General features: G+C 44.2%; 2 protein-coding genes across 2 annotated transcripts; both read right to left on the bottom strand.

The window, feature by feature from the left end:
* Positions 1-85: 85 nt before the first annotated feature.
* On the bottom strand, positions 86-15545 carry E2F1 (E2F transcription factor 1). The gene is made up of 7 exons (XM_072112193.1): positions 14436-15545; positions 9709-9799; positions 3450-3669; positions 3191-3343; positions 2796-2910; positions 2505-2712; positions 86-1561 (listed from the first exon to the last, which is right to left on the bottom strand). Exons 1-7 carry the CDS (start codon positions 14673-14675, stop codon positions 1326-1328), a joined length of 1263 nt encoding a protein of 420 aa, XP_071968294.1. The 5' UTR covers positions 14676-15545; the 3' UTR covers positions 86-1325.
* Positions 15546-19040: 3495 nt separating this feature from the next.
* On the bottom strand, positions 19041-26596 carry PXMP4 (peroxisomal membrane protein 4). Its single transcript, XM_072112192.1, has 4 exons — positions 26391-26596; positions 24956-25018; positions 23643-23841; positions 19041-21909 (listed from the first exon to the last, which is right to left on the bottom strand). The coding sequence occupies exons 1-4, from the start codon at positions 26501-26503 to the stop codon at positions 21646-21648; spliced, it is 639 nt and encodes a 212-aa protein (XP_071968293.1). The 5' UTR covers positions 26504-26596; the 3' UTR covers positions 19041-21645.
* Between the last annotated feature and the right edge of the window lie 844 nt (positions 26597-27440).

Here is a 27440-nt window from a genome sequence, read left to right as displayed (position 1 = left end):
CCCTTTAAGTTCTTCTTAACAAATACAGCTATACCGGTAGTATAATCACAAATCTTCATCATGAAATGATTCTCCACAATTTACCTTTCAGCTGAAAATCTCTTTATTGGAGAACAGGAACAAGATTTACAGATAACTTAAGCGGAAAGATTTACCAACACGACCGTCATGTCCATTCCAAGTGAACATCAATGACCTCAAGTGCCGTTCTAAGGGATGGAGGGGAGAAACACACTTATAAATACTGTTTGGAGACTAGAGGGAGGCTAAGTGCGGGCACCTTGTACCTTCAGGTTTGTACATCAGGAAAGTCTCCTTAGGACTGGATCAAGCAAGAGGTCTTCAGTCTTACTCCGGATTTTGCTACAATGTGTCAGGGACAGTAACTCTGCATGTGGTGAATTCAATGGAGATTGTTGTGCGACAGACTTGGCTTATGATGAAAGACACAATGCAAATGTGAACAGAGCAGAGGCTAGGGGTAGACGACTGCTGGGGTGTGGAATATTACCCCAGAAATTATACTGGGGTAACCGGAATCAATCAGATCATATACTGCCCCCAAACTGCACATCTTGTCTTGGCTATGGGCCATTCATTTCACCGTAAGATGTAGCACTAACCTCACTCTCCTGACGAAAGTAGCATCTTCTTGTTGTGCCAAAGCACAATTGTGTATCCGGAGTTCAAGGACCGACAACGGCGCAGAGGACGGGACTCAACACATCTGAGCGATATGTGATACAAGGATTCTCTGCAGAACAGGGGATTCCTTGCATCACATATGATCACTGGGGTCAGTCCATGAAATCAGGCCAGTACACGATCCAGATCTATCACATGAAGGACAACATTAACTTTTTCTGTTACTATTAAACAAAATAGCTTATAATTAAATAAATTATAATGAAACAAAATCAGAACGTCTGACGCTGGGGACATATTAAGCAGAAGAGACGTCAAGCACCATCAATAGCCAGCAGGTCAGTTTACATGGAGATCATAATTCGGAAGCCAGAGCGGCACCTTCCAGATGCCTGACGGGTCTGTACAAGTCTGTAGGAATCAATGTAAAAAATACAACTTCAGGATCATGTGGTAAAGTACAGACACAGGCTCAGGTCTTCAGCCGCTCGCTGCAAGTGCTATGATTGTGTCACACCAGGAGACGCGACGCTTGTAAGTGCACATTTCCTCGTTCGTTATATACAAGAGATTAACAGGAGGCGAAGCTTTAGATTTCACGGAGACGTCACGTGGTGTGAGCCGTACATGTTAATGCGGGAAGGAAACTGCTGCTCGTGTTACTAAATGTGAAGGCCGACTCAGTATTCATTGCACAAGTCCAGAGACGTCAGGTCACTAAAATCACAGTCAAACAGTTCGCTTACGCCCTCGCCGTTCTCCAGCCCAAAGTGGTACTCGTGAGAGTGAGGAGGGGACAGACTGATAAACTCATCCGTGAGGAAGTCGGGGAGGACGCTGGAGGGGACCGGGGAAAGGTGAAGGTCTTCTGTGGAGTAACCCAAAGGGAGATCCGTCTCTGGAGATAGTAATGACTCTGAAATACAGAAGAAAAGTCCAATTTTGTAGTGAGAAAAAAAAAAAAAGTTACTGTTTAATGCTACATTCAGACGGCAGTTAGGGGGACATACATATACGCCCCCCCCGTATGGAGCAGCACCGAACCATTCCGTACCCGGGGAAAGATAGGGCATGTCCTATCTCTCCCCGTATTAGGGCGCCATGCTCCATGTATCCAGCGCTCACCCCCTCCTCCTCTCCCATGCGCCGACATGTGCCCACCGTGCTACGGTACGGTGGGCACACTTTCATCTGAATGTAGCCTTAGATTGTAAGCTCTTGTGAGCAGGTCCATCGCTCCTATTGTATCATTTGACCATGTTATTGCTCTGTAGCGTCTCATTATGTCAGTATATGTCCCCCATGAGCCGTACAGTACTGCACATGTATGACCACAGTGACTAAGGGGTTAAACGCTCAGCTATGGATATAGCTCCATAGGGCCTAACTTACTGATCATCAGGGGTCTCAGTGCCAAGACCCCTGCCGATCGCGAAAACAAGGGTTCCGTAAGACCCCTCGTCACTCCGTCAAATAAATGGAGCTGGTGGACGCGCATGACTGTTCTGCTCCATTAATCTCTATGGAGCTAACGGAGATCGGTGAGCGCAGCAATCGACAATTTCCGTCAGCTCTATAGAGATTAATGGAGCAGAACAGTCATGCGCGGCCATCTGCTCCATTATTCCAACAGACCCCTTGTTTTCACAATGTGTGGGAGTTTCAGCACCGAGACCCCCACGGTATAAAGCCTAACTTTCCTTTGTGGGGAAACCCCTTTAAGAAAAGTTTTGCAGAAAGCCCCAGCGAGCCTCACATTCCCAGGTACAGATACAGACTTGCTTCTAGGAGAAAACACCTGCAAGAGATTCTATATAATCACCATACATAAAAAGTGACCCTAGCAGTTGAATCCTCACCCTGGTCGCATGGAAGCAGCCCTATGCCAATATCCTGAGAAGGTGCCAGTGCTGTAGACCCATTGGGGCTCTGTTTGCTGGGCGAGTTATCAGAAGAGCTTGGAGCTTTGGTTGGGGTTTTGACAGGGCTGCAGACCCCAGAAGAGTCATCTGGGCAGAGGAAAACATCAATGGGTCCATGGGTACTTTTAAGAGAAATCTGTAGACCCTACAAAAAGGAAATATAAAAAGTGAGAGTCTACACTCCATAACTCCAGAATATTGGTCTATCAACAGGATTCTTCTCCTCACCTCTGAAGGATCCAAAACTTGCATCTGTGTTTCCGGAGGAGCTTTTATCACCATCAACATGCGCTCTGAGGGGTCTGCAATGCTACGAAGGTCCTGGCAGGTTACATATCCCAATGTGCAGAGGGTTAAGGATAAATAAAGCTTCTACAAAGAGGTGATTGTGGGGAGGAAGGGTATGACTTTACTCCTAGAAAACCCCTATAAGATGTGTGATTGATAGGCAGATCCCTCAACAAATTATAGAGCCATGAAGTCAGCCTTCACTCTACTCATCATGGAGTATATGGGTACCCATCAATACCAAATTCACTAGATATTGAAGAGTAACCCCCTGTAAATTCTACCTCCATGTAGAGAAATGTTGGTTGAGAACCTGCGTTTATTAGGAAGGATATTGTTGGCTCTCAGACTCCTCGGTCAGCAGTTTCAGCTGCGTGGTGCACATGTGAAGTAACTCATCCAAGTGCTGCTCCGTGGCCAGAAGATCCTGACAATCCTTCGCCAACATCTGGTACTTACTGCTGGACTCCACTACAGATCTGTTCCCCCTAAAAGGAATTTTAAAAAAGTTAAGCACGTAATTTAACGATGAAGCACAGCCACTGACCACCACACAAAGACTGTGCCCTCCTCAATCCCATTGTGATCACTTACAGCCACTGAATGTGGTTTTTGGATTTTTTGGTGATCAGGTGGATCCCCTCCAGCACGTTGGTGATGTCATAGATGCGCCTCTTCTGCACGTTCAGCTCCTGGGCGGCCCAGTTTAGATCCACCACTCCATCGGCAGACTTGCTAAGAAGTTCCAGAAATCTCTTGGTTGTAAGGTTTAAAGAAGTCTCATAACGGGACCTCTCCCCGGGGGACTTCACTCCTGCACAAGAGAGGAAAAAGAGAATTATTCTCACCGTTAATTCGGTTTCCATTAGTCCACCATGACGGCCCCAACTGGAGGATGACCCTTGACCTCTGTAGGGACAGGAAGCAGAGAGGTTAAATACCCCACCCCGGCATCCGTACACCAGTGGCTACCAAATAACTACACCGGCCTTGGATGCAACCCATTTATTGTATGTTATCAATTCACACATAACAAATAGGCAATATTAACTTAATCAAAAATACAGGGTGGGAAATATATATGGGCCGTCATGGTGGACTAATGGAAACCGAATTAACGGTGAGAATAATTCTCTTTTTCCATAGCGTCCCCCATGACGGCCCCAACTGGAGATGTACCAGATTATAAAGTTAGGGGGGGACAACAGCTTGTAAGACCTTCCTTCCGAAGGTTAGATCTCTAGCACTTTGGACATCTAGCCTATAGTGTTTAGCAAAAGTCAGGTGAGTAGACCAGATAGCTGCTCTACATATGTCCTCTAATGAGGCCCCACGTTTCTCCGCCCAAGAGGCTGCCACCCCTCTGGTCGAGTGGGCCCTAATAGTCCCTGAAATGTCCAGGTTGTTGGCATCATAAGCTTCTTTGATGACCGTTCTGATCCACCTGGCGATGGATGCTTTTGAAGCTTTCCTGCCTTTGTTTTTTCCCCTAAATTGTAGGAGAATGTTGTCGTCCTTTCTCCAGGATTTGGTCTCTTCGAGATAATGTAACAGGTATCTTCTGACATCCAGTGTATGCCACTCCCGTTCTTTGGCATGCTTTGGGTTCTGGCAGAAGGAAGGTAGAACAATCTCTTGATTACGATGAAAAGATGATGCAACTTTTGGTGTGAAGGTTTTATCTAACATTAGCACAATTTTATCCTCACACAGTCTAAGATATGGTTCTTTAATTGATAAACTCTGGATTTCCCCTACACGCCTAGCTGTTGTTATGGCTATGAGAAAGGAAATTTTCAGTGTTAATTCTCTGAGTTTAACCGTCTCGAGAGGTTCAAACGGTATCTTTGTGAGGTAGTCTAGCACTAGTGAAAGATCCCAGTTTGGGATATTTTGCTTTATATGTGGCCTTAGCCTGACAGTAGCTTTGACAAACCTTTGAATCCATCTGTTCTCTGCTAATGAGGTGTCGAAAAAGGCACTGAGGGCTGAAATCTGGACTTTTAAGGAGCTCGTCTTCAGGCCCTTGTCGAATCCTGCCTGCAGGAAGTCTAGCACCTGTGAAATATTAGGGGATAGTTGGTTAGGAGGAGTCCTGCCACAAAAGGATACAAACTTTCCCCATATCCTTGCGTAGATTTTGTGGGTGACTGGTTTGCGGCTGGCTTTAAGTGTAGAAATTACCTTGTTTGATAGTCCTTTGGCAATCAACAACATCCTTTCAGGATCCACGCCGAGAGCTGGAGAGCCTGTGGATTTGGATGGTAAATGGGGCCCTGAAATAGGAGATTGTTTACTGGTTCCAGCATGATGGGTTCTTCTAATGCCATTTTCCCTAGCCACGGAAACCAGTTCCTCTTTGGCCACCAGGGAACAACGAGAATAACTTTCGCTTGGTCTTCTCTGATCTTTTGAACAACTCTCGCTATGAGAGGTATAGGAGGAAAAGCGTACATTAGAGGCCCACTCCAAGTCTGACTGAATGCATCCCTCCGGCAAAACGGAGTATTTGGCTCCAGAGAGAAGAAATGGGGAACCTTTGTATTTTTGCTGGAGGCAAAGAGATCTGTCACTGGTTGTCCCCATTTTTGTGTGAGATATAGAAAGATGTTCTCGTTCAGGCACCACTCGTTGTGGTCTATAGTCTGACGACTTAGATAGTCTGCTATTAAATTCTTTTCTCCCTTTAGATGGGTGGCTGAGAGAGAGCGGATGTTGGCTTCTGCCCAAGTGAATATTTTGTCTGAGAGACTGAGGAGATCTGGGTTCCTGGTACCCCCTTGATGACGGAGATACGCCACTGTGGTGGTGTTGTCTGAGTAAATTCTTATATGACTCCCCTTCAGGCTTTGAGTGCTGGCTCTTAAAGTCTCTAGGACAGCTCTTAGTTCCCGAAAGTTTGAGGAACGGGATCTGATTGTCGATGGCCATAGCCCCTGAATGGGTCGCCCTGCTATGTCTGCTCCCCAACCTGACTGACTTGCGTCCGTCTGGATGTTTATCACTGGCCAGGGATGCCATGACACTCCTCTTCCCAGATTTGAAGTCTCTGTCCACCACTCCAAGGATTGCTTGACCGCTATCGATATCTGAACCTTCTGATTCAAGTGTTGGGGATTTTTGTCCCAGGAGGTCAAAACCCAGTTTTGAAGGGTTCTGGTGTGACTCTGACTCCACTGTACGCTTTGAATGGAGGATGTCATAAGCCCCAGTATCCTCATGGCTTCTCTTATTGTGCAATGATTCCTTTTTTGAAACGTCGTGATCTGTTGTCTCAGTCTCGCTGCCTTTTCTGGTGGTAAAAAGGACATCTGCTGGATCGAATCCAATAGTGTTCCTAGAAATACAACTTTTGTGTTTGGGACTAGTCTGGATTTCTCCAAATTTATCATCCATCCTAACTGCTGTAGGATTGTCCTTGTAATATCTCGGTGGTGTATTAGCTCCTGTTCTGAACTGGCCACCACTAGCAGATCGTCCAGGTAGGGGATGACTAGTATCCCTTTCTGCCTCAGATAAGCTATCACCTCGACCATGATCTTTGTAAATGTCCTTGGGGCTGAAGAAATCCCAAAGGGTAGTGCCTTGTACTGGTAGTGGACCTCTTCTCCCCAAGGTGATCGAACTGCAAACCTGAGGAACTTCTGGGATTTTGGATGTATCGGCACATGGTAATATGCGTCTCTCAGGTCTATTGTACACATAACCGCTCCTTGTTGTATCAGGACGACTGCCGAACTCACGGTTTCCATCTTGAATTTTCGATAGAGTATATGGCTGTTTAGTTTTTTCAGATTGCAAATCATTCTGAATGCACCGTTTGGTTTTTTTATTAAGAAGAGGGGAGAGTAGTGTCCCTCTTTTAACTGTTTTTGAGCTACAGGGATGATGACGTCCAGTTGAACTAGTTTCTGTATCTCCAACCATAATGAGCTTGAGAGATTTTCCGAGGGCTGCTCGGTCAGAACAAATTTTCTGGGAGGAAGAGAGGTTAATTCTAACAGGTAACCTTCCCGAAGAATACTTAGTATCCAGGGGTTTGATGTTATCTGAGTCCATTGAGAGTGGAACTTCAATAGTCTTCCCCCCACCCTGGCGTCATTGTTTTCTATAAGCCGGGGCAGAGTTGCTGGCACTGAGTAGGAAGCCTCTTCCTTTTCCTCCTTTAGGGTAGCTCCATCTACCTTGCTTGCCTTTCCCTCTAAAGGGCTGTCTCCTGTCCTTAGCGTCCCGAAAGGGCTGTTTCCTGGGGTTACCCCTGGACTCCGGAAACCCCTTCTTTCTATCTGCCGCCTTCTCCAAAAGCGTGTCGAGTTCCGAACCGAAAAGATATTCCCCCTCGAATGGAATTCCACATAATTTCGATTTTGACCTGAAATCACCGGTCCATTGGCGAAGCCAGAGAGACCTCCTAACCGAATTTGACAGTGCCCCTTCCTTGGCACTTATTCTAACTCCCTCCGCTGAGGCATCTGCAATGAAGGCGGCCGCTGCTTTTAAGGTGGAGAATGTGCCCAATAACATTTCTCTTGGAGTGCCGTCTCTAACATGACCTTCCAATTCTGTAATCCAATGAAACAGAGTGCGTGCCATGGATGTCGTAGTAATATTAGATTTTAGGTTCAACATGGCACACTCCCATGTCTTCTTTAGAAGGCTGTCCGCCTTCCTATCCAGAGGATCCCTCAGCTGAATTGCATCCTCGAATGGAAGATCCGTCTTTTTGGTCATCTTGGTGACCTGAATATCGACTTTGGGGGTAGAATTCCAAATTTTTGCTTCTGTTTCATCAAAGGAGAGACGGCTTTTAAACTCTCTAGAAATGGAGATTCTACTCTCCGGTTCTCTCCATTCTTCAAGTATCAGCTCCTTAAGAGTGTTATTTATGGGAAACACTCGCCTCTTCTTAACCTTAAGGAGTCCAAATAACTCATCTTGAATGGATTTAGTTTCTTCTATCTCCTCAATCTTGAGGGTATCTCTCATAGCCTTTAGAAGCGGTTCCAGATCTTCTGAAGCTAGTAAATATCTAGATTCCATTTTACATGCTGAATTGGATGGTCCTGGCTCCATATCCATAGATTCCTTGGTCCCTTCCGAGTCCGATGCGGAGTCTGACATGGATTCCATAACTCGTTGTCTTTTATGCAGAGGCTCTTGAGGTATAAGAGTTGTTATAGATGAGGCTATAGATGTTTTAACCTCATCCCTAATAAAACTGCGCATCTCATCCACGAAAGAAGACCTCTCTTCCCTGAGTAGGTTATCCACGCAGGTTTTACAGACTGTTTTTTTGTAATCTGCAGGGAGCTTTTCTGAGCACATGTTGCACTTCCTTGAAGTGGCTCTCTTCGAGCTCGACTGATCTTTAGCTCTCACTTTATCCTTCTCCTTTTCCCTGGGCTCCTACCAAGGAGAAGGAGAAGTAATTAGTCCTTAACCGGACCCTATGTGACAACACGGGGATATGTGGGTGACCCACCACCCTATCCCTAATTAACCCTACTTACAGGGTTCAAGGATAAGAGATCCAGACCTGAAGCCTCCATGCCTTGCGTCTCCATATTCCCAATTGTGGGACCACCGGTATCAGTAAACCTAAACATTTTAACAGAAGTGAGATAAATTCTGCTTTTAACCAAGTGGAATATGAATAAAGGAGTACCTGAGGTATCTTGAAATGAGGGATACGCTGCACAGGTCCCTAAGATAGATACATACATGTATATAGACCTGGGTTGGATAAGACACATATGAGGCAATCATACAGCATGTAACCGACCTTAATGGCTGGAAATGCCTAGAATAGCGTCCGATCTCAGAAATGCTTGAATCAGGGCCAAAAGAGCGTTTGTTAGACCTCAGATCAACATGACTATCTCGCTTTTTGAATCTTACCGCTCCACGTTCCTGCTTCCGGGTCGCGCCATCGTGACGTCACATCCGGTCCCGTCATTTCCGGCGGAAGTCGTCACCGGAGTCGGACGGCAGCCGGTCCACGTGACCTCCGCGATGGACACGCTCCGGGTGTCCTTAGCTGCGCAGAGCTGCGGGCAGAGCCGGAGAAAAATGGCGTCTCTGCTTGTGGCAGAGGAAAGGACCGAAGTCCGATCGAGGCCGAGACCGCCTTAGGGTAAGGGACAATTCCCTGCGCCACTTAGGTCCCCCCTCACCGTCCCAACTACTGGGGATGAGGAGAGACTTCTCTCTACTACCTGCCCTGTGTAGGGACAGGAAGCCACTGGTGTACGGATGCCGGGGTGGGGTATTTAACCTCTCTGCTTCCTGTCCCTACAGAGGTCAAGGGTCATCCTCCAGTTGGGGCCGTCATGGGGGACGCTATGGAAAGAACGGATTACGGATAGAAATCAGAGATCAGAGACCATAACCAGGATGCAACACTGGAAAGAAAGTTAAAGGGGTTGGCCACTTTACATCATGTTTTTGTAATGTGTTTGTAAATGAGGGGATGGAATATGAGGTAATTTACCTAATATACATCTATTAATAGTTCTGCTCCGCTTTCCTGATATGTAAAGAGAAGCCTCCTGTGTTTTGCCTCATCAGCCAGAGATTCCTGTCCATAAAATGGCTACAGATGGAGGGTCATGTGATCACCATCTATAAATGAACAATCGCCCTGCCAGGACAGATAGAGACTCGGAGCAGGTCCTATTTCTGCAGGTTATGTGGCTCAGTCAGTCATTTCTGTCATCTGTGTGTGACAGGACCTCCTGCGCCAATGACACACAAGCCACAAACAACGGATCTGGTCATAAGAAACCGCATGTATGAAGGTAGGGAACTACAGAGGTCAGGGAGCACCATCTACTACTGGTATAACTGGGCGAACCTCTAGCAGGATTTCTGGTCTTCCCCCGCGGTGTCTGAAGTCCTTCTGGAATATAGCGGTGTCCTGCCTCCAAGTCCAGCTTCCGCTTCACCTGCAATAGAAGGGAACCAATCATTTTTAAAGAAGGAAATCACATTATAGCTGCAAGAACATAACCAGAGGGAGACAGTACACAACCCTTCACTACTGAGGAGGACATTTTTACCAGAAGCTTCAAGAATAGACCAGATCTGTGATGTGTCATTTATCAATTTGGAGATTACGCTAACTTTTTAAGAATATATATATATATAATAGTCCAGTGGAGTAAGGGGACTGTATGATTTCTATATTTGTCAGTTTTCCCCCCTGCAGGCGCTACCTCTGGTTCTCATCTTTCCCTGAGCTGGTGGATGGAGACAAGCTGCTAGAAGTCTCCCTTATGCTGCACACAGGAAGGAGAGGAGAATCTGCTCCATTTCCCTCTCAGTTAGGCTTCTTACCCACGAGCAGGTGCAGTGAAAAATCGCTTAATGCCGACTTTGTTCCATTGATCAGAGGTTTGGGTCAGGAGTTCTGTTTGGAGCACAGAGAGATGTTCACTGATTGCCCTCACTTCTGGGCAGGAGGTCTTAGAGAAGCATCAGCAGTTCATATACAAAATACTGGGGGAACTAACCTGCACGTACTTAAATAAAACATATGGGTAAGATAGAAACCTACTACTACAGCAACCCATGAGCCAGCTCCTGCGCTCCCACCTGCAGAGACTTCTACATAATCTGGTCTCCCTGTGAGCCGCAGTCTGCCTGGTTTACAAGACTAATTCACCAAAAATAGGGGGGGCTTTTTTCCCCCCACCAAATTAAGGGCAAGTTATTAACTTAAAAATCTACCATGATAAACCAGGGACACTTACTGATAGACCCAGGCACCGTGACTGGTAATCTTCTTATATCCATGGCCTGCTTCCTTCTAAAATCAACTTTTTAAATTATGCAAATGAGGTAGAAGGACTCTGGGGGCTGTTACCATAGCCTCGACGTGCTATAGCTTCACAGGATGTTAAACTGACTTCTTCTCCCCTCTGCACTTCCATTTCACACAGTGTTAGGCTACATTCAGACGCTGTATGCCCGCTGTACCATAGTACGGCCAGCATATATTGGCGCTGTGGAGTGAAGCAGAGGATGACCGCTGTTCACCCCCGTCCCTCTCCACAAAACTATACAGCGCAGGCCGCAGTATTAGGTAGAAAGATAAGACATGCCCTATCTTTCTATGTAGGGGTACAGTGCCACACATTTGCTGCACCGTACCGCTCCCGTACGGCGCCGTGAACCCATAGAAGTGTATGGGGGACATACATACGTCGTATATACGTCCCCCAACCGTTTGGAATCATTAGCATCATTTTAACAGATTGTAGAAGGAAGGAGGCCATGGATAACACATATAAGACGATTACTCATAGATCCAGGCAATGTTCCTGAATTATCTTGATGGATTCTGATGGTAGATTTCCTTACATTGGATGCTCAGTACTGAGGTTTGGGTTCCTTTCCCTTTCTGGTATGTGCTGAAGGGAAATACCTTAGATGGCGTGCACTGATAATGATCCTGCACTATGTCCTGGCCGTGTTACTTGCACATAACTCATCACTATGTGTATATCCGTCTCTCTTGGAGCCGCACCTCATGGTAACATCTGCTCAATGAATCTCCCCAGCCCGTGGAGGAGCGTGGGTGCGAGTCTTCCACCAACCCATCCTATACTCGTTTCTCCACATCAGAAGACGCTCCCCTACAAGTCTCTGCCAGAGGGAGATGCATCACATTACACAGACGTGAGAAACCCAGGGGGAGCGTCTAGTAGATCATTAGGCACATGTGCGGCTATAGTAGTACAAACCAGCATGTCCTACACGCTTCCTTAAAGGGGAAGTTCCAGGTTTGCTTGTTACCTCATATTCAAATAACAGGGGGCAAGAAGATGACAATTTTAGGGTCCGACTGCTGCGACGGCCACCGATAACAAGATCAGGACCCCCAGCAACCAAGAGAATAGGGTCCCTTTCCTCACTAATGGGTGGAGCAGTGTCCTGCTGCAGCATTCAATAATATCCAAAATTGTGGAAAACAACGCTCAGGTATCTCAATCACTGTCCAGGTGAGTTTGAGAGATATCTGAGCGCTGTGCTCAGGAATTTCCAACACTCTTTTACCATGTTCATCCAAAGGCTCCACCCGTTAGAGAGAACAGGAGCCCCCTTTATGCCGATCAGTGAGTATCACAGCAGCCGGTCACTCTCAGATTAAATTTGGATAGAGAAGTTGCTTATTTAGTACAACCCCTTTAAGGGCACCGTTAAAAAGTTAAACCTGAATCTGAAGGCAGCTTGTAATGACAGGGAGCCCAAAATGTGTTTATTATGCTACAACCGTGTGTTCATGAGGTCCTAGCGCCTGCAGCCTTCCCACAGCTACAGTAGGGAGAACGCTGGTGGCGGCTGAAGCCGAGTCTCCGTTCACACGTGGCGTTTACGTTGCGTTATGACATGACAGCTGCGGAGAGGAGATTTGCCTAATTACATTGCATTAACAAGCGCTCTAATGCATGCACAGAGATTGGAGCGTGGGCGGGTGTTTCAGCAAGCGATTCTATACTTCCATCTCCATAGCAGGCCGCATTCACACATGGCGTTAGGAAAAACGCAATATAAAACGTGCGAATGAAGCCCACGAGATATTCCCCTACAAGTCTCTGCCATTTAGGTAACACGGTTTCCTGTGCGTTTATTGAACCCTCAAGAAAAACAATGGTAACTGAATGTGTGATCGTGGGTGGAGCCTTTCAATTTTCAAGTCAAAACAAAAAAAACGCCTCGTGTGAACGCGGCCTCAGGGTTTCAATCAGTACTCTATGCAGCCTAATGTACCTCGATACAAATTCCCTCTAAATAGCAAATGGTAATAGCGCGGCACATCTGTCACAAGTGCGTTCAGTCCGGAAAACTTGTTCAGTGCACTTGAGGGATTTATTGGAGTGAACGTACATATCCCTGAACTAGGGGACAAGACGAGTTCAGTGATTGGAGGTTCAGTAAATCCTATAAACGCACAAAGAGCGAAATTGTTGGATCAGACTCACTCGTGGACAGACAGGCTTTATAATGGGGATGGAGATTAATATAGCAGAAAGTCTACACAGAGGAATGGTAACAGCAATTCAATATCAATATAGTGATACATTTCCAGGAGGAATAACAGAGGATACAACTCAGAGTGTAACAGAGTGTAAAGATGCTCTTTCATGACCATTATTTAATTCTGATCTAAAATTTACAACCAAACGTCAGAGGGTAAGAGAGATCCTATTCTCTGGCAGACGGACCCCCACTGCACCACCCCCAAACAGAAAGTCCATCCACTTTCCTGGAGACATATTTAGTGCAGCTTTTCAGTTTTAGTCACGGTGCGGTAAAGTGAAAGTGTCACGAACTTTCCTCCAATGATTCACTTCAGGAACATCGGGCCCCTTACCATATTAATGATTATGGGGCTACATAGATCACTCATATAGACAGCAGCTTATCTGCCATAGTTAAAGGGGTAATCCTATGAATGCACTGGATAGGTGATAAATGTCTGATCAGAGGGGTCCCGGCTAGCCCCCCCCCCCCACCCCAAGATGTTTGAATTTGAGCATCGGACAAGCTTATAGGGGACTCAATAAGAATAGATCATATTCTAGGTAACGGCGTTGGTACTAGGGGGTATGACCACTAGGAAGTCCCCCTACTCATACATGTAGGAGGAGACATGACCCAGGACGACATCATACAGTGGGTCAGTACAAAACATGGCCGCCTGTATGGGGCCTAGACTGCACCCCCTGAGAAAGCTGCTGTGACACGATGGAACAAGGGAGGGACGCGGCGTGTAGTTACACACGATGTACACGCACTGACTGCAGATTTCTCACGTCAGAAACTTGACCCTTTAACTCCCTTTAAACCTCTGGCTGCAGCTCGTAGATAAGAAGGTGACGTGTTAGGACCAGACGGTGTGAAGTATCCGAGGGTGTGGCGTATATCAGAGCAATGACATGGATGATAGATTGTAAGCTCTTGAGAGCAGGGCCCTTATGGTGTCATCTGTCCATGTTATTCCATTGCAAAGTCCTCCATGATCTGTACAGCACTACAGAATACGATGGCGCTATATATTATGGATACTGTACACCCAGCTCCTAACACCACAGAAGAATCAGAAATATACAACCCTATTACCCCGTACAGACTACATATAGAATTAAATGTCTGAATAGTTATTTTACCATTCCCTGAAGATGCGGATACAATAAAAATGGCTGCCAATACAACTCTGGCAGCCATCTTTACCAGACTAATGAACGACAGCCGTAATGCCGTCTTCGAATTCTGAATCACAATTCAAATAAAGCTTTGAGGAACTAGTCCCGATCACAAACGTTTGCAATTGGGATTGCCCAACGTGGGTTTTACGTTGCAAAACGTGCGGTGCTTGTTCCGTATTGTGAGCGTTTTGGTTACAATGTATCTACCATCGGAACTAGCTCCTCCCAGCTGCAGAAACGCAGTTTGTTTATGGCCTCTTAAACAACTAAATGATAGGTGTAACCGAACAATGACAGGCTGTGGACGAAAACCAAATGTCAACACCCAGTTGTCAATTTATTAATCAATATTTGTAAAAAGACATATTACCGGAGGGCGCCCTAGGGTCGGCTTCTGCCCCACGCATCCCGGGCTCGGTCCTTGCGGGGTGGTGAATAGCATCAGTTCAGCCTCGCTCAGGCCGGAGTTTGCCGTTCCCTCTCCGGGGACATCAGGTGTGGATATAATGACGATCTGCTGCTCGGCCACATGGATGGTGCCACCCGTTTCCCAAAGCGTCCCAAGTTCTCCATCGGCGTAGCCATAAGCGACCCCAAAGTCCTGGGACATGATCAGTGTCCTACACCCATGTCTTTTAAAAAACCCAAAAGCCAATTCCACATCCAGAAGGTCCGTCAGTCTTTACAGGATGGAAAAAAAATCGCATCGGAGAAAAAAAACGTAGCGCAAAATCATTGATCGCAAGTGTGTAAGAAAAAAAAAAGTTTAAAGGGTCTGATAAAAGTTTTGAAGAGTCACCACGATTTCTACTGCTCACATCCAAGCGTCCCGTACATCAGGCGACGGGTCAGAACCATGACAATGGATTCTACCTCTGGAAGATTTAAAGGGAATGATCAGAACGGGACATGATCCATATAGAAAGGCAGAAGTGATATAACACACAGATATCAGCACTAATAGCTGGGTACTATAGAGCGGTACACTTATAACAATAGACCTGATATAAGCACTACTACTGAGCACTATATGGCAGCACAATCTATAACAATAGCACTGGTATCAGCACTACTATCTGTGTACTATAGTGCAGCACAGGCTACACTGGACCCCAGGCCAATATATAAAAGCCCCTGTACCGATCAGTCCATATACCCTCTATATTGCAGAATTCCAAGGGCTAAAATCACAAAGTGCGATCCGATCGGATAAAAATCGCATACAATCCGCAGTTGCTGCACTTGTAAGAGGTCAGACCTCGGGAGCTGACCATCCCCTTGAAGGCAGAGGCTCCGGGCAGAGGCGGTGGAGGCTGCGGCCGATCCCGTAGTCCCAGGAGCGCTATTGTTGTCGCCCCCCAGCTGATCCCCGGATCTCCCAGCTCTCGCCCATTTGCGCGCCAATTCCTTTTTTGCCGCGAAACTTTGGCGTACGTCATCGGCGACTTGGGATTGGTTACTGAGGTCTGAAGGGAAACATCGGATTGGCTGACTGCACGTTCGAAAAGGGCGGGCGGGAAAGGAGGCTTCGATTGAAGCGTGGGGGAGCCAATAGATGAAGAGAACGGATGAAAACAACGGCGATGATTGGTCGCACGCGTGGCTTGGGGGACTGTCCTATCTGCCCTGACAGGAAAATATAGTCCAGAAGAAGAGAGTGTGGAGGAGGATGAATGGGCTTTGCCTCATAGGAGGCTCCATAGCGCAGCAGTGACTGCTAATGGGAGCCCTGTGGTAATGAGTACACAGGATACCTATAGACAGATGTATTAACACACATCACACGCATATATGGAAACCAGTTCATGTTAGGTTGTTTCCCAGTTGCGTTCAAGGGCTTCTTGTTTTGCAGTAATTATTTTGCTTGTTGTCATTTTATAGGAAGCTTCATTGTTTACTTCCTGTGGATAGAAATCTGTCCCTGGTCATGTGATGTCACACAGGTGCACGGCTCATTATATCCCTGGTCATGTGATGTCACACAGGTGCACGGCTCCTTATATCCCTGGTCATGTGATGTCACACAGGTGCATAGCTCGTTATATCCCTGGTCTTGTGATGTCACACAGGTGCACGGCCCGTTATATCCCTGGTCATGTGATGTCACACAGGTGCACGGCTCCTTATATCCCTGGTCATGTGATGTCACACAGGTGCATAGCTCCTTATATCCCTGGTCTTGTGATGTCACACAGGTGCACGGCCCGTTATATCCCTGGTCATGTGATGTCACACAGGTGCACGGCTCCTTAAATCCCTGGTCTTGTGATGTCACACAGGTGCACGGCCCGTTATATCCCTGGTCATGTGATGTCACACAGGTGCACGGCTCGTTATATCCCTGGTCATGTGATGCCACAGGTGCACGGCTCATTATATCCCTGGTCATGTGATGTCACACAGGTGCACAGCTCCTTATATCCCTGATCATGTGATGTCACACAGGTGCACGGCTCCTTATATCCCTAATCATGTGATGTCACACAGTTGCACGGCTCCTTATATTGCTGATCATGTGATGTCACACAGGTGCACAACCCATAACACATAGCTCTGATTACCCTCTGTGATATAATGAGCTGTGCACCTGTGTGACATCACATGATCAGGGAACTGATTTATAGCCATAAGTGACCGTTGAAGCTTCCTAAAGAATGACAACAAGCAGCGAGTGAGGAATAGATACATAAAGTATACTGATCATTACACAAACAATATGAATTATTTAATGTGGACTCCATTAACACTTTCAGTGGTTGAAATAAATAGCAAGTCTACCATTGTGGGCACTAATCACCCTTTCACATCATCACTTTTTATTTCATGTTTTGGAGGAGAAATTTCTAGTGTATTATTTTAGGGCAATAAACAAAGAGGATGAACAATGTTGGGTGTGTTAGGTCCTGTATCAGGCGGTTGTAGACGACTTTAATGGAAAGAACCCCTTAGATGCGGCAGTCACTAATGATCCCAGCATCTGTAGAGTTAAAAGAAAACCAATCTTGCATCACATCTAACAGAATACAGAACAAAGACTCCGAACCTCCAGAACTACGGAGCACTGACCAGACCTGTGGCTACAATCCGCATTGTTATGGGAATTTCCAGTTGGGTCACAGAAGTGATGATAAGGAGCGGACACATAAGAATACAATGTGGGAATGGGACTGTACATCTCAATCAGAGGGAACAATGGCCTTTGTGTCATCTCCCACCAGAACGAGGATGTGTCTTTACAATGTGACTGGAGGGACCCTCGCCCTGGGACAAAGGAGAAGCAGCGAATTGTCTCCTAAACGGGGTCATGGAGCAGTGCGTGGTCAGTAACAGGAGCTAAATAGACTCCACTCACATAGTGGTCAGAACATGGCGGATTGTCAGTGTTCTGTGAGGGGGGGGGTCCTGGAAATGTCTGGGCTTCTGTCCTGGATGATGTAACGACATGCAGGAGGCTCTCTGGTAATGTACAAGGCAGGGGAATCGCAGGCACTTACAAACTCAGCAATGTGATAAGCAGATAAGCTAGAAGCGAGACATCAGACATGACATGGAGCACACGTACAGGGAGTGTCGGGGGCACGCATACAGCTGCCGTTTTGGTCCGTTTCTAAGCAGTTCATCAAAAAGCGCATACGTTTTTGACCAGTTTTAATTAAGATAACTGGTAAAACCTGTCAAAAACGGATGCTTAAAAATGGGCCAAAAACGGGTTAGACATGCCACATATGACCACAGCGCACAGGGGGTGTCGGGGGCACGTGGGAGTAACACACGTAGATTTGTCCTGCAATATTCTCATCAGTGTAAGAATAACTGGAGCAATCACACAGGTCCTACAAATCAATGAGCTGTCTATGTAATGAAGTTCCTCCAGCGACGTACACCAGAGGGTCTTTATTTGGGATTTTTTTTTTTTAAATTATATTTTTTTTGTTTCGCAGACTCTTGGCTTTTGGTGGCTATTTATCAACAAGGTGCAAGTTTATCAAAACATATTAAAATAAATCTACCACCATTAAAATCCCTCATGATAAACTTACACATACATTCAGGCAGCAGGACTGTGGTAATCTTCTTATATTTGTCATCTACAGCCTCCTTCTTACTAAAATCTACTTGAATAATTACGCTAACGAGCCTGAAGGGTTCTGGTGGGTGTTCTCAGAGCACCTCCATGTTGTAGTTTCACAAGCTGTTACACTGAGCAGACAGATCTCCTCCCACACCCCACACCCCCACCGTACTTCCTGCTGCTCATGGATTACACAAGTAGAGGGAGAGAGCAGGGGTTGGGCGACACAGGTTCTGCTCATTGTAACAACCTGTGAATATGCAGCACTGAGGGGCTCTGGTAACGCTCCCAGGAAAATTAAATTGAATTGGAAGGAAGGAGGCCATGGATAACAAATATAAGAAAATTACCGGTGCCTGGATCTATGAGTGCGGTCACACATTGCGTTTTCATTGCATTTTAAACACGTTACAACAGCTGAGGAGAGGTGAGACGTGATCTGCCTTATTACATTACGGTTTACAATGTGTTTTGAAAAACGCAAATGTTACCTGTAATGTAATTAGGCAAATCACCTCTCACCTCTCCTCAGCTGGTGTAACGTGTTTAAAAACGCAATGACAACACAACCAAAACGCAACGTATTACCGCACCCTAAGTGTCCCTGGTTTATCATGGGAGGTGGCCTATGACCGTGTGATGTAAAGTGTGGGACATGACTACTCAGAGGGATCTCTGCACATGTATAACATGATTTCTCTGAGTCTTTAATAAAAGAAAACAAACAAAAATATTGCAAACGTAAGATTTATTAAAATTATTAATATTCAATATTTACAATTTAACATTAGAAACAGCAGACATGGGAGACACAATACTAGTTTTTACCCGAAACGCTTCATGTACTGCAAAGGAGGAAACATCTTTCCATATTGTTTTGTAGATATGAGATCCTGATGTGGGGATTTACTAAATGTTTTTTTAACCAACATCCGCCAATATTAAGCCAAATATTATGGACCCCCCCCCCCCTTTATAGCAAAGGTGTTGAATCTGTTGATAACCCCCAGTATACAAAAGTCCTGAAAGCAACAGACTGAAAGCCTAAAGCTTACAATGTAGTAACACAGTGTAAACATACTGAATTGTCTTTACAAGGCAATAACAACAAATTCTGTGTGTGAACACGGCCCTTATTCAGAGAGATGATTAGAGCCTAATAGGTCCTGTCCATCTTATTAGATCCCACTGATATGGGGGTTTGGGGTCCACAGTGAGTAGCAGTCTAACAGATTCATGTAAAATACCATAGAACTGCTGAAAGTAGCCAGGTACAGCACTTATCTGCATTATACCCACAGAATATGAATGCAGCAGACATAAGCATCCTCCATTGCTGCTACATGACATGAGACCCGAAATTTAGTCACTCTGGGAATTGCAACAGATGCACCTGAATAATCAGCCACATACACAGGAGGATGATGGACTGCATTGTAAAAAACCTGGGGGCCATTCTCTAGGAGAAATTAGATTCCTATAATCCCTATGACATCAAGCTGTATGGCGGAGCGTGTGCTGCGCTCTCCATGAGGCTGCAGTCACACATTGGGGGAGATTATCGAAAAACTGGTGGATGCTATAAATCTCTGTACCCGAGCTGGAGCCTCTCAGGGAGCAGGGGATTTTAAAACTGACATTTACAGTCCCCCCCCCCCCTCCATTGTGTTTACAGTAAGTTAACATTACTTTTATGTGGAATGTATGTAAACGTAACATGTGAACACAGCCTGCAAGTCTATGAAAGATTCAGAATGTAGCAAGTATGTTTGGTAATCTACACAGACCCCTGTTCTAGCAATACCCAGACCCCCACCTACCAAACATAATGAACACATTGTAGAGCAATTCTATATTAGTGCAGATGGATTCCCCCACTGGATATCCTACACATAGGGACAAGAATGCCCTATCACTAACAATACTTGTATGTAATTTACTTCTCTTTCTCTGTGCTGTGTACTATGATGCCAACATGTAGCCACTATAATCTCAATTGGTTCTGTGGGGGATCATGTCTGTATGGACGGGTATACAGTCTTCTCAAGCCATGTGATATTAAAGGGCTAAACATATTGATGACCAATCCTAAGGAGTGTTCTTTAATATCAGATTGGTCCAACACCCAGAAACCTAACAGATACCTGGAATATGTGAAAGCAGACAGCGCCACTCTCTGTACAGTGGCTGATCTGAGTCACTGCAGCTGAGTTCCTACTCAAATGAATGGGATCTGATCTACAACAACCTGGTGTGACCACTACACCGAGAATGGAGCTGTCCGCTTCATTTTCTGCTTCTGGGTTTATCATTAGTTGAGAAGAGCTGATGTGCGGTGCTGGTACCCTCACCAACCTAATATTAAGGGCCTATCATATCTAGCCCGAAAATCTTATTGAATTCCAACCTAATAATAAACGTGGTCATGAAGTAAACCAACAAGTGTAGATTTTGGCTTACTGTCACATAACGGTGACAACTTGTGACCCCAAGTTGTGGTGTAGAACAAGCCTTACTCAGACTACTCTCATATCACATAAAATAAAATTACAAAGAACTAGATCCCTTTAAAGGAAATCAAAATCAACTATGATAAACCAGGGGAACTTACTCATAGATGCAGGTACTGTAAAAGCCCTGTGATGCTGCAGCACGGAGGGGCTCTGGTAACAACCCCAGGAGCCCTTCAAACTCATCAGTATAATTGTGAAAGTTGATTCTAGAAGGAAGGAGGCCATGGATAACACATATAAGAAGATTACTCATAGATCCAGGCACCGGGACTGGGGTAATGTCCCTGGTTTATCATCATAGATGATGTAGATTTCCTTTAAATATAGACAGGTGCAGGTTTGATGCTCCTTTATGCAGCACAAGCTACAAGTCAAACCACTTATTATATTTAGAGCATGTGTTTTAGTACACACTTTTATAAGTACAACACAAAAATATATGCCAACCCATGTAACCAAGGGGTAGATCAGTGCATCAAAAAAATCCTATGTGCAATGTATATTACATATCAGTATAATATAATAGCACAGTACATTCTCTGCTTATCCCATCCTCACTGCGGCTGCCATATTTACTCCCACAAACGAATAATAGGAAATTATCAAAGGGGACAGATTTTATCATCAGATTATTCTACTAAAAATTAGATTCTGCATAGTAATGTAATTATATAAGTGCTCCGTACCTCGATGGGAGCAGACAATCCCGATACTTGTGTGACGGGAACTAGTGGTTGTAGGAAGGAGGCAAATACTGATTTATGTCAAATCCCATGTAATCTGACCACGAGTAATGATAATGCCAGGTCCCCCTTTGCTTTTGGGCTTTACACCTGTGGTCCTTTGGCACTGTATATACTCCCATCTGTACCAGATTAAAGGAATTCTATGACATGACATCAATCGTTGCCATTCCAGTATATAAAATCTATGTGTACTGCTATTGACAGGTCCGCTCCATGAGGTCCGCAATCTGAGGGCTCCCTGTACACTCACTATTTCACAGGCTTGGGCTTATTGTATACCAAGAAGTCAGAGATGTCATGCCAGATGTTACTGTCGTCATACAGGTAAGTCATGGAGGACTGCAGAGATGGCTGCAGAGTGTGTCTGTGGTATTCAAAGAGCCACAACACAAAGCCCCACACCAAGGCGCCAAACCAGGGAAACACGTCATGTTTAGGTTCCGGGATGAAGCCTTTCTCCACCGATAGCCTCGCCAGAGCGAAGAGGACGCGGGACAGCAGGTACATATTTATCTGTGGGGGGGGATAAAAAGTATTGTTACAGAGTTAAGTCAATTAACCACTAATTACCAGCTCAGACTAGAGAAATACATGAACTTCCATATGCCGGACAATGACATATACCAGTGTATTATATTAGGCATAGTCATAATGCGGCCATCTTTTCCAGCTTAGAAGAATGTAATATCAGCAATGACATTTGTCCAGCAAACTCGCTCTGTGCGTTTATAGGCAGTGGTGTAACTAGGAGATACAGGGCCCCATAGCAATCTTCAGCATGGGGCCCCCCTTCCCACTTAAAAATATATGTATATTTACACATGCAAGTTACAATCACACATTTATACACTCATGCACACACACATACAGCATATACACACATGCTTACAGTAATAATAATAATATTATACAGCATATACACACATGCTTACAGTACCATATATAAACACCATACACATACAGCATGTATACATCACATGTATGTTATTTACATATTATGCTGTACAATATGTCATTGTGCACATCCTCCACTCTATAGTGTGTCAGGTCCATTGATGGGGCCCCCTGACACTGCAGGCCCAATGGCGGCTGCTTTAGCCACTACCACTATACAGGCAGTCACCAGGTTACATACAAGATAGGTTCTGTAGGATAGTTCGGAACCTATATATTTTGTAATTGTAGCTCTAGCCAAATATTTTTTGGTCTCTGTGACAATTGGATTTTAAAAATGTTGGATTGTCATAAGAACCAGGACTAACACTAAAGCATCATTACAGACACCTCTGATAACTGTTATAGCTGATCATTGTAGATTAGGGCTAAAGTACAGTAAATTACCAACATCAAGAGGTCTGTTTGTAACTAGGGGTCGTATGTAAGTCGGGTGTTCTTAAGTAGGGGACCACCTGTAGTTATAGGTATATATGATGGCGCAGAGTTCTGGGGAGAGTGTGGTAGAACAGAAGGAAAGGATAAAATTCAACTCAGCAAGAAACAGATAACCGGTGTAATGAATGACAGGGGGCAAAGGTGCAAGAACAAGACAGCGAGCTCAGCCTGCTGCCATCATGATGGGTTGCAGAGCAGCCAGGGGGTTTAGTAAAATGTAACGTGCTAATTAATTATAATTATTGAGGCAAGAAATTATTACAGCCTGGAAAAATGTTTTAGAAGAGGACTTGTACCAAGTTATAATATTACCCCCTATCTGACCAGTGAAGATCCAACTGCTGTCACAAAAATACATTATTAAGAACGGGATCTCCATTCTAATCATCGGTGTGTATCCAATCAGTCAGACCCCCCACCGATCATATTATTATCCCTTGTCCTGTGGATAGGAGAGAATAATTTACTTTAGTGAAACCCTGTTTTCCATCATTCTCATGTTGACTACAGTATCATAAATATAAGCTTACACTTTAGACGTGTATTGGCTGAACTTGCTGGCGGCAGACGCTGAAGTAGATATGGATCAGCTACATGGATTTCACCGAGCCAGTCCGGTTCAGGGCACATGCACCTCTAAGCTGAGGGTGTAAGACTGGCAAGGTAGCTGTGGGGCGGTATATATACCATCTTACCGTTTCCAGAAAGCCCCTTCATTTTGCTGAGCAGCAGGGGCCCCCCCAAGGGTCCCAGATGACTTTTTTTTAGAACCTTCAATGTTTTTATTCTTATAGAAACCTATTTTACAGTATACTGACTTCAAACTTTCATAAACATACAGTGACTGTTCTTACCTGGCTATTGATGTGATTATTTTCTCCAAAGACCAGCCATCCCCCTACACATGCGGCCAGGAAGGAGTGAAACTGCCATCTGCTTCCATGTATTTTCTCTTGAGCAGCCAAGAGGCCCTTATAGGTGAATACAAAATAAGCCAAGTTCCTTGAATGTGTGAATGTTGCTTGCAGGATTGCTTTCAGCTTCTCTTTTAAACTGGAGAAGGAAAACATGAGAAGGAAATGAAAATTTATAAAGATTGAAGACATGTTTAGAGGGGATCCAGCACCATAATTTACTAAGTGTTATGTTATGTAGGGATATGTCACACAAATCTATGTCTTCATTGCCAAAACTTCACTTTAGAAATATGTTAATTAGGATGAAGTGCTTTGGCAGAGCACCTCAGTACTCCGGTTGCACATCTTGCTTGACCCAAGAGACGTAGCTCGAAGGAGGAAGGAGTAGAGAAGGCTTTGTAGTAGTGGACATTATTATTGCTGTGGAGCTGGAGCCCTGTGACACTCTACTAATCACCCGAAAAACACTACAATCACATTGAATGTTCTATTTAATTTTGGCATAGAAGGATCAGATGGAAAATAAAAACAGAGGCAAGTGTGAGCATAGTCTTACATAACATAGCAGATCATTTAGTTATGTAAATCATGGTGACGGATGCCCTTTCAGGTAACAATATGCACTGTACAACCGTCATAAGAATTATTAAATTTACAGTTTGTGCAGTGTCTAAGCCCCCCCTCCACTCCTCCTGAATTTTACATTAGCAGCATAGTGGGAGCTCAAGCTGTAACTAAAACCTATACACTAACCATTGCTGATATTCCCACCTTACAACATGTTAAGATATGCTACTGCCTTATCCCATAACTTTCAGCCTTTTCAATGGAGAGGTCAAAAACCTGAAAGTGATAACTGCAGTAATGCCACCGAAGCAACCAGTTCATTATCATCACTAAATTTTTAAAGGGGGAAAAGAATCAGTGGTGCTCCAACCTCTGACCACCCCCATGATACGCAGCACAAGACTAATGCTGCATCCACTTCATTGTGGTTCTTTGAAGGAAACAGCTCCTTAGACCCATCCAACGGCGTTACCATTCTCCATGTAAAAGGAGTGTGAGGAGACACCCACCTGACTAGCAATACCTACTGTAGTTGATGATGTATCCATATAGTTGTAGTAGGAATAACATAAGAACACCACAACACAGAGCTATAAGAGATGCTTCAGTTTTGTTAAATGTTATAAAATTTAATTATTTGAGAGAGGATAGTCAATCCTGCATTCATGTATAGAATACATTACCTTCCACTCTTAAACAGGAATGTCATCACCAGGGCATGTGGGGCCCGGATTTTAGCTCCATACCTTAAAAGAAAAATAGGAAAAAGAATTTATTACATTTTCATTGCAGTTGGATCATACATAGTCACAGCCTAGACAAACAGCTTGCTGCAGGCTCGAGAGGTAAAGCTACTAGAAAAGCTCCTCTCCAAGCAACTCATTGTCCACATGAATAATTTTAACCAACATACAACTTGGCAACAAAGTATTTACTGGTTGACTGCCTGTATGTTTGAGAATATTCTGGACAATCCCTTAAGATCACCGTTTATTGATGTAACATACATGTTCGGCCGTATGACCTGGACATATTGCTGGATTGGCTGTTTGGTCGCAAGTCCGACAATATGTCCAAGTTGCATGGCCGAATATACTAGAAATGCCCATTGTAGTGAAACTAAGACCAATATTCCCACTTCTAAGATGTAAAAGTGGGTTTTCATGTAGCTGAACAACTCTGCTCACGGTCTCCTATGGCATAGGCACACCAAGGTAGTATTCATTTGTGCAGCCACTGGCCACCACAGCTTAATTTGTTGCAAGGTTAAATGCAGTCTTTTACAAAAAAAAGTGTCTTTACTGACAGAGAGGAACGGGTTATTTTTCCCAGCCAATATGCATCGGTCTGGTATCAGATATTCACATATCCTCATAATAGACTATAGAGTGATCAAGACTCTATGCTCTTACACTCTATAGTGGATCAGTCACACGGTCTGTTAAGATAACATCTGTGGGCACTGATCCATTAAAATGTGCAGCTTCCATTCTAAAAGCGGACGGTACTCTCTATGGTGTGTATCTAAGTTAACCCTACACAGATTAGTCCATTTTTGCCTATGCCAATGTTACCTAAGGCAGGTGACTGATCATGAAAAGAGAACAGATGTCCCATGTTCTCCAATATGAATGAAGAAGCAGAATGATGCAAATGCTAGGCTCTGTTCCACTTCCTCACATCCATCCAAAAGAGCTGAATGGAGCAGCAGTGCAGATGTGGAACTGTCACTCATAGTAAATACAGATGCGTGGGTGCCAGGTCTTGGCCTCATGACCAGGACATATTGCCGGCCTGGCGTCTGAACAGCCAATCTGGCAAGTGGACGCCCCTTACAACTAGACATGGCTATGATTGGCCAGGGGGTGCCTTGGCTAGTTGTTGAGCTCCGGGTCTGCTCATCTCTAATAGTAAAACTTAGCACAGACCCTATAAGGAGCTAATAGTTGATGTCACATAGAAATGATCCTTTCATGTTTTTTTTTGTTTTTGATTGCAGTCACGTCCTGAGCACCTCGAGTATTATTCTGAATGGAGTCCCCCTCTAAGCTGCTCCTGACACCAGTCCCCCTCCATTGGAGAACTGATATACCAGGTGCACCTCCATCCTGCACTCACACTGCTCCATTGCGGAAGCCTTTGATGACGGCCAGGGCAGCGGCATATCTCTTCTTCCTGAGCAGCTGGTTCACTGCCCGGATCACAGACCTCGGTAACACGGCTGCTGCCATCCTTACAGCTTGCAAACACGCCGCACTTCCGGGTTCAGAGACCACTTGCGTTCCACTGGGGTTACGTGCAACGCAGAAATGCGCCCGAGCGGGAAACAGTCTGCCCACCTTTAGTTCCATTTCCAAAGAATTTCCACTTAGATAACTATAATCTCGAAAACAGTTATCTGACCAATCGTTAATGATTCCATTAACTATTTCATTTTATTTACCTTAATTGTTTTTATTTCAAATTATCAATATTACATCATTTGATTGCTGTAATGTTATCATAAATAAAAAAAAAAATTATTACTATGATTTATTTATCATAATCTTTTTTTTTTAAATCATAATTTTATCAAATGTATTTGATAAAAATAGCAACAATAATTATGCCATTATTAGATTTTATTTACCAAAATAGTTTATATTTCAAATCCTAATATGACATCATTTATCAAAATATTTATTATTTGTATTACTGTTATTTATTTATCATACTTTTTATTTTAAATCAATGTTGTACAGTTTAATAATAATAACGATAACAATAATAATAATAAATGTATGCATGAATTTTATTGAATATTTTTTTTAAATAATTAAACTAGCTTTATTTCCCATTTTTCATATGCATAGCATAGTTATTAACGCACCCCTATTTCATAATGTCAAGTTCACATATCTAAAAAACACTAATAATATTATTTCCAAATATCAAGTTCACATATATAAAAAAAAAACAAGTTTTGTTTAGTATTGAATAATTTAGTTTCATAATTTATCCACTTATTTATTATATTCATATAATAAATTTATATTTTCTTTTTTTTTTTTTTTTTTTATAAAATCACATTTTTAATTCACCCCAAACCACCTATTTATCATATCCTAGTCATGTGAGTATACATTGTGTGTAACTTGTTACATTATTACCATAATGTTTATTATTCCA

Source organism: Engystomops pustulosus, chromosome 6 (genome assembly GCF_040894005.1).
Source record: "Engystomops pustulosus chromosome 6, aEngPut4.maternal, whole genome shotgun sequence".
Lineage (NCBI taxonomy): Eukaryota > Metazoa > Chordata > Amphibia > Anura > Leptodactylidae > Engystomops > Engystomops pustulosus.
The sequence above is the reverse complement of the archived record's forward strand: the minus strand, read 5'-3'. Positions and strand labels throughout refer to the sequence as shown.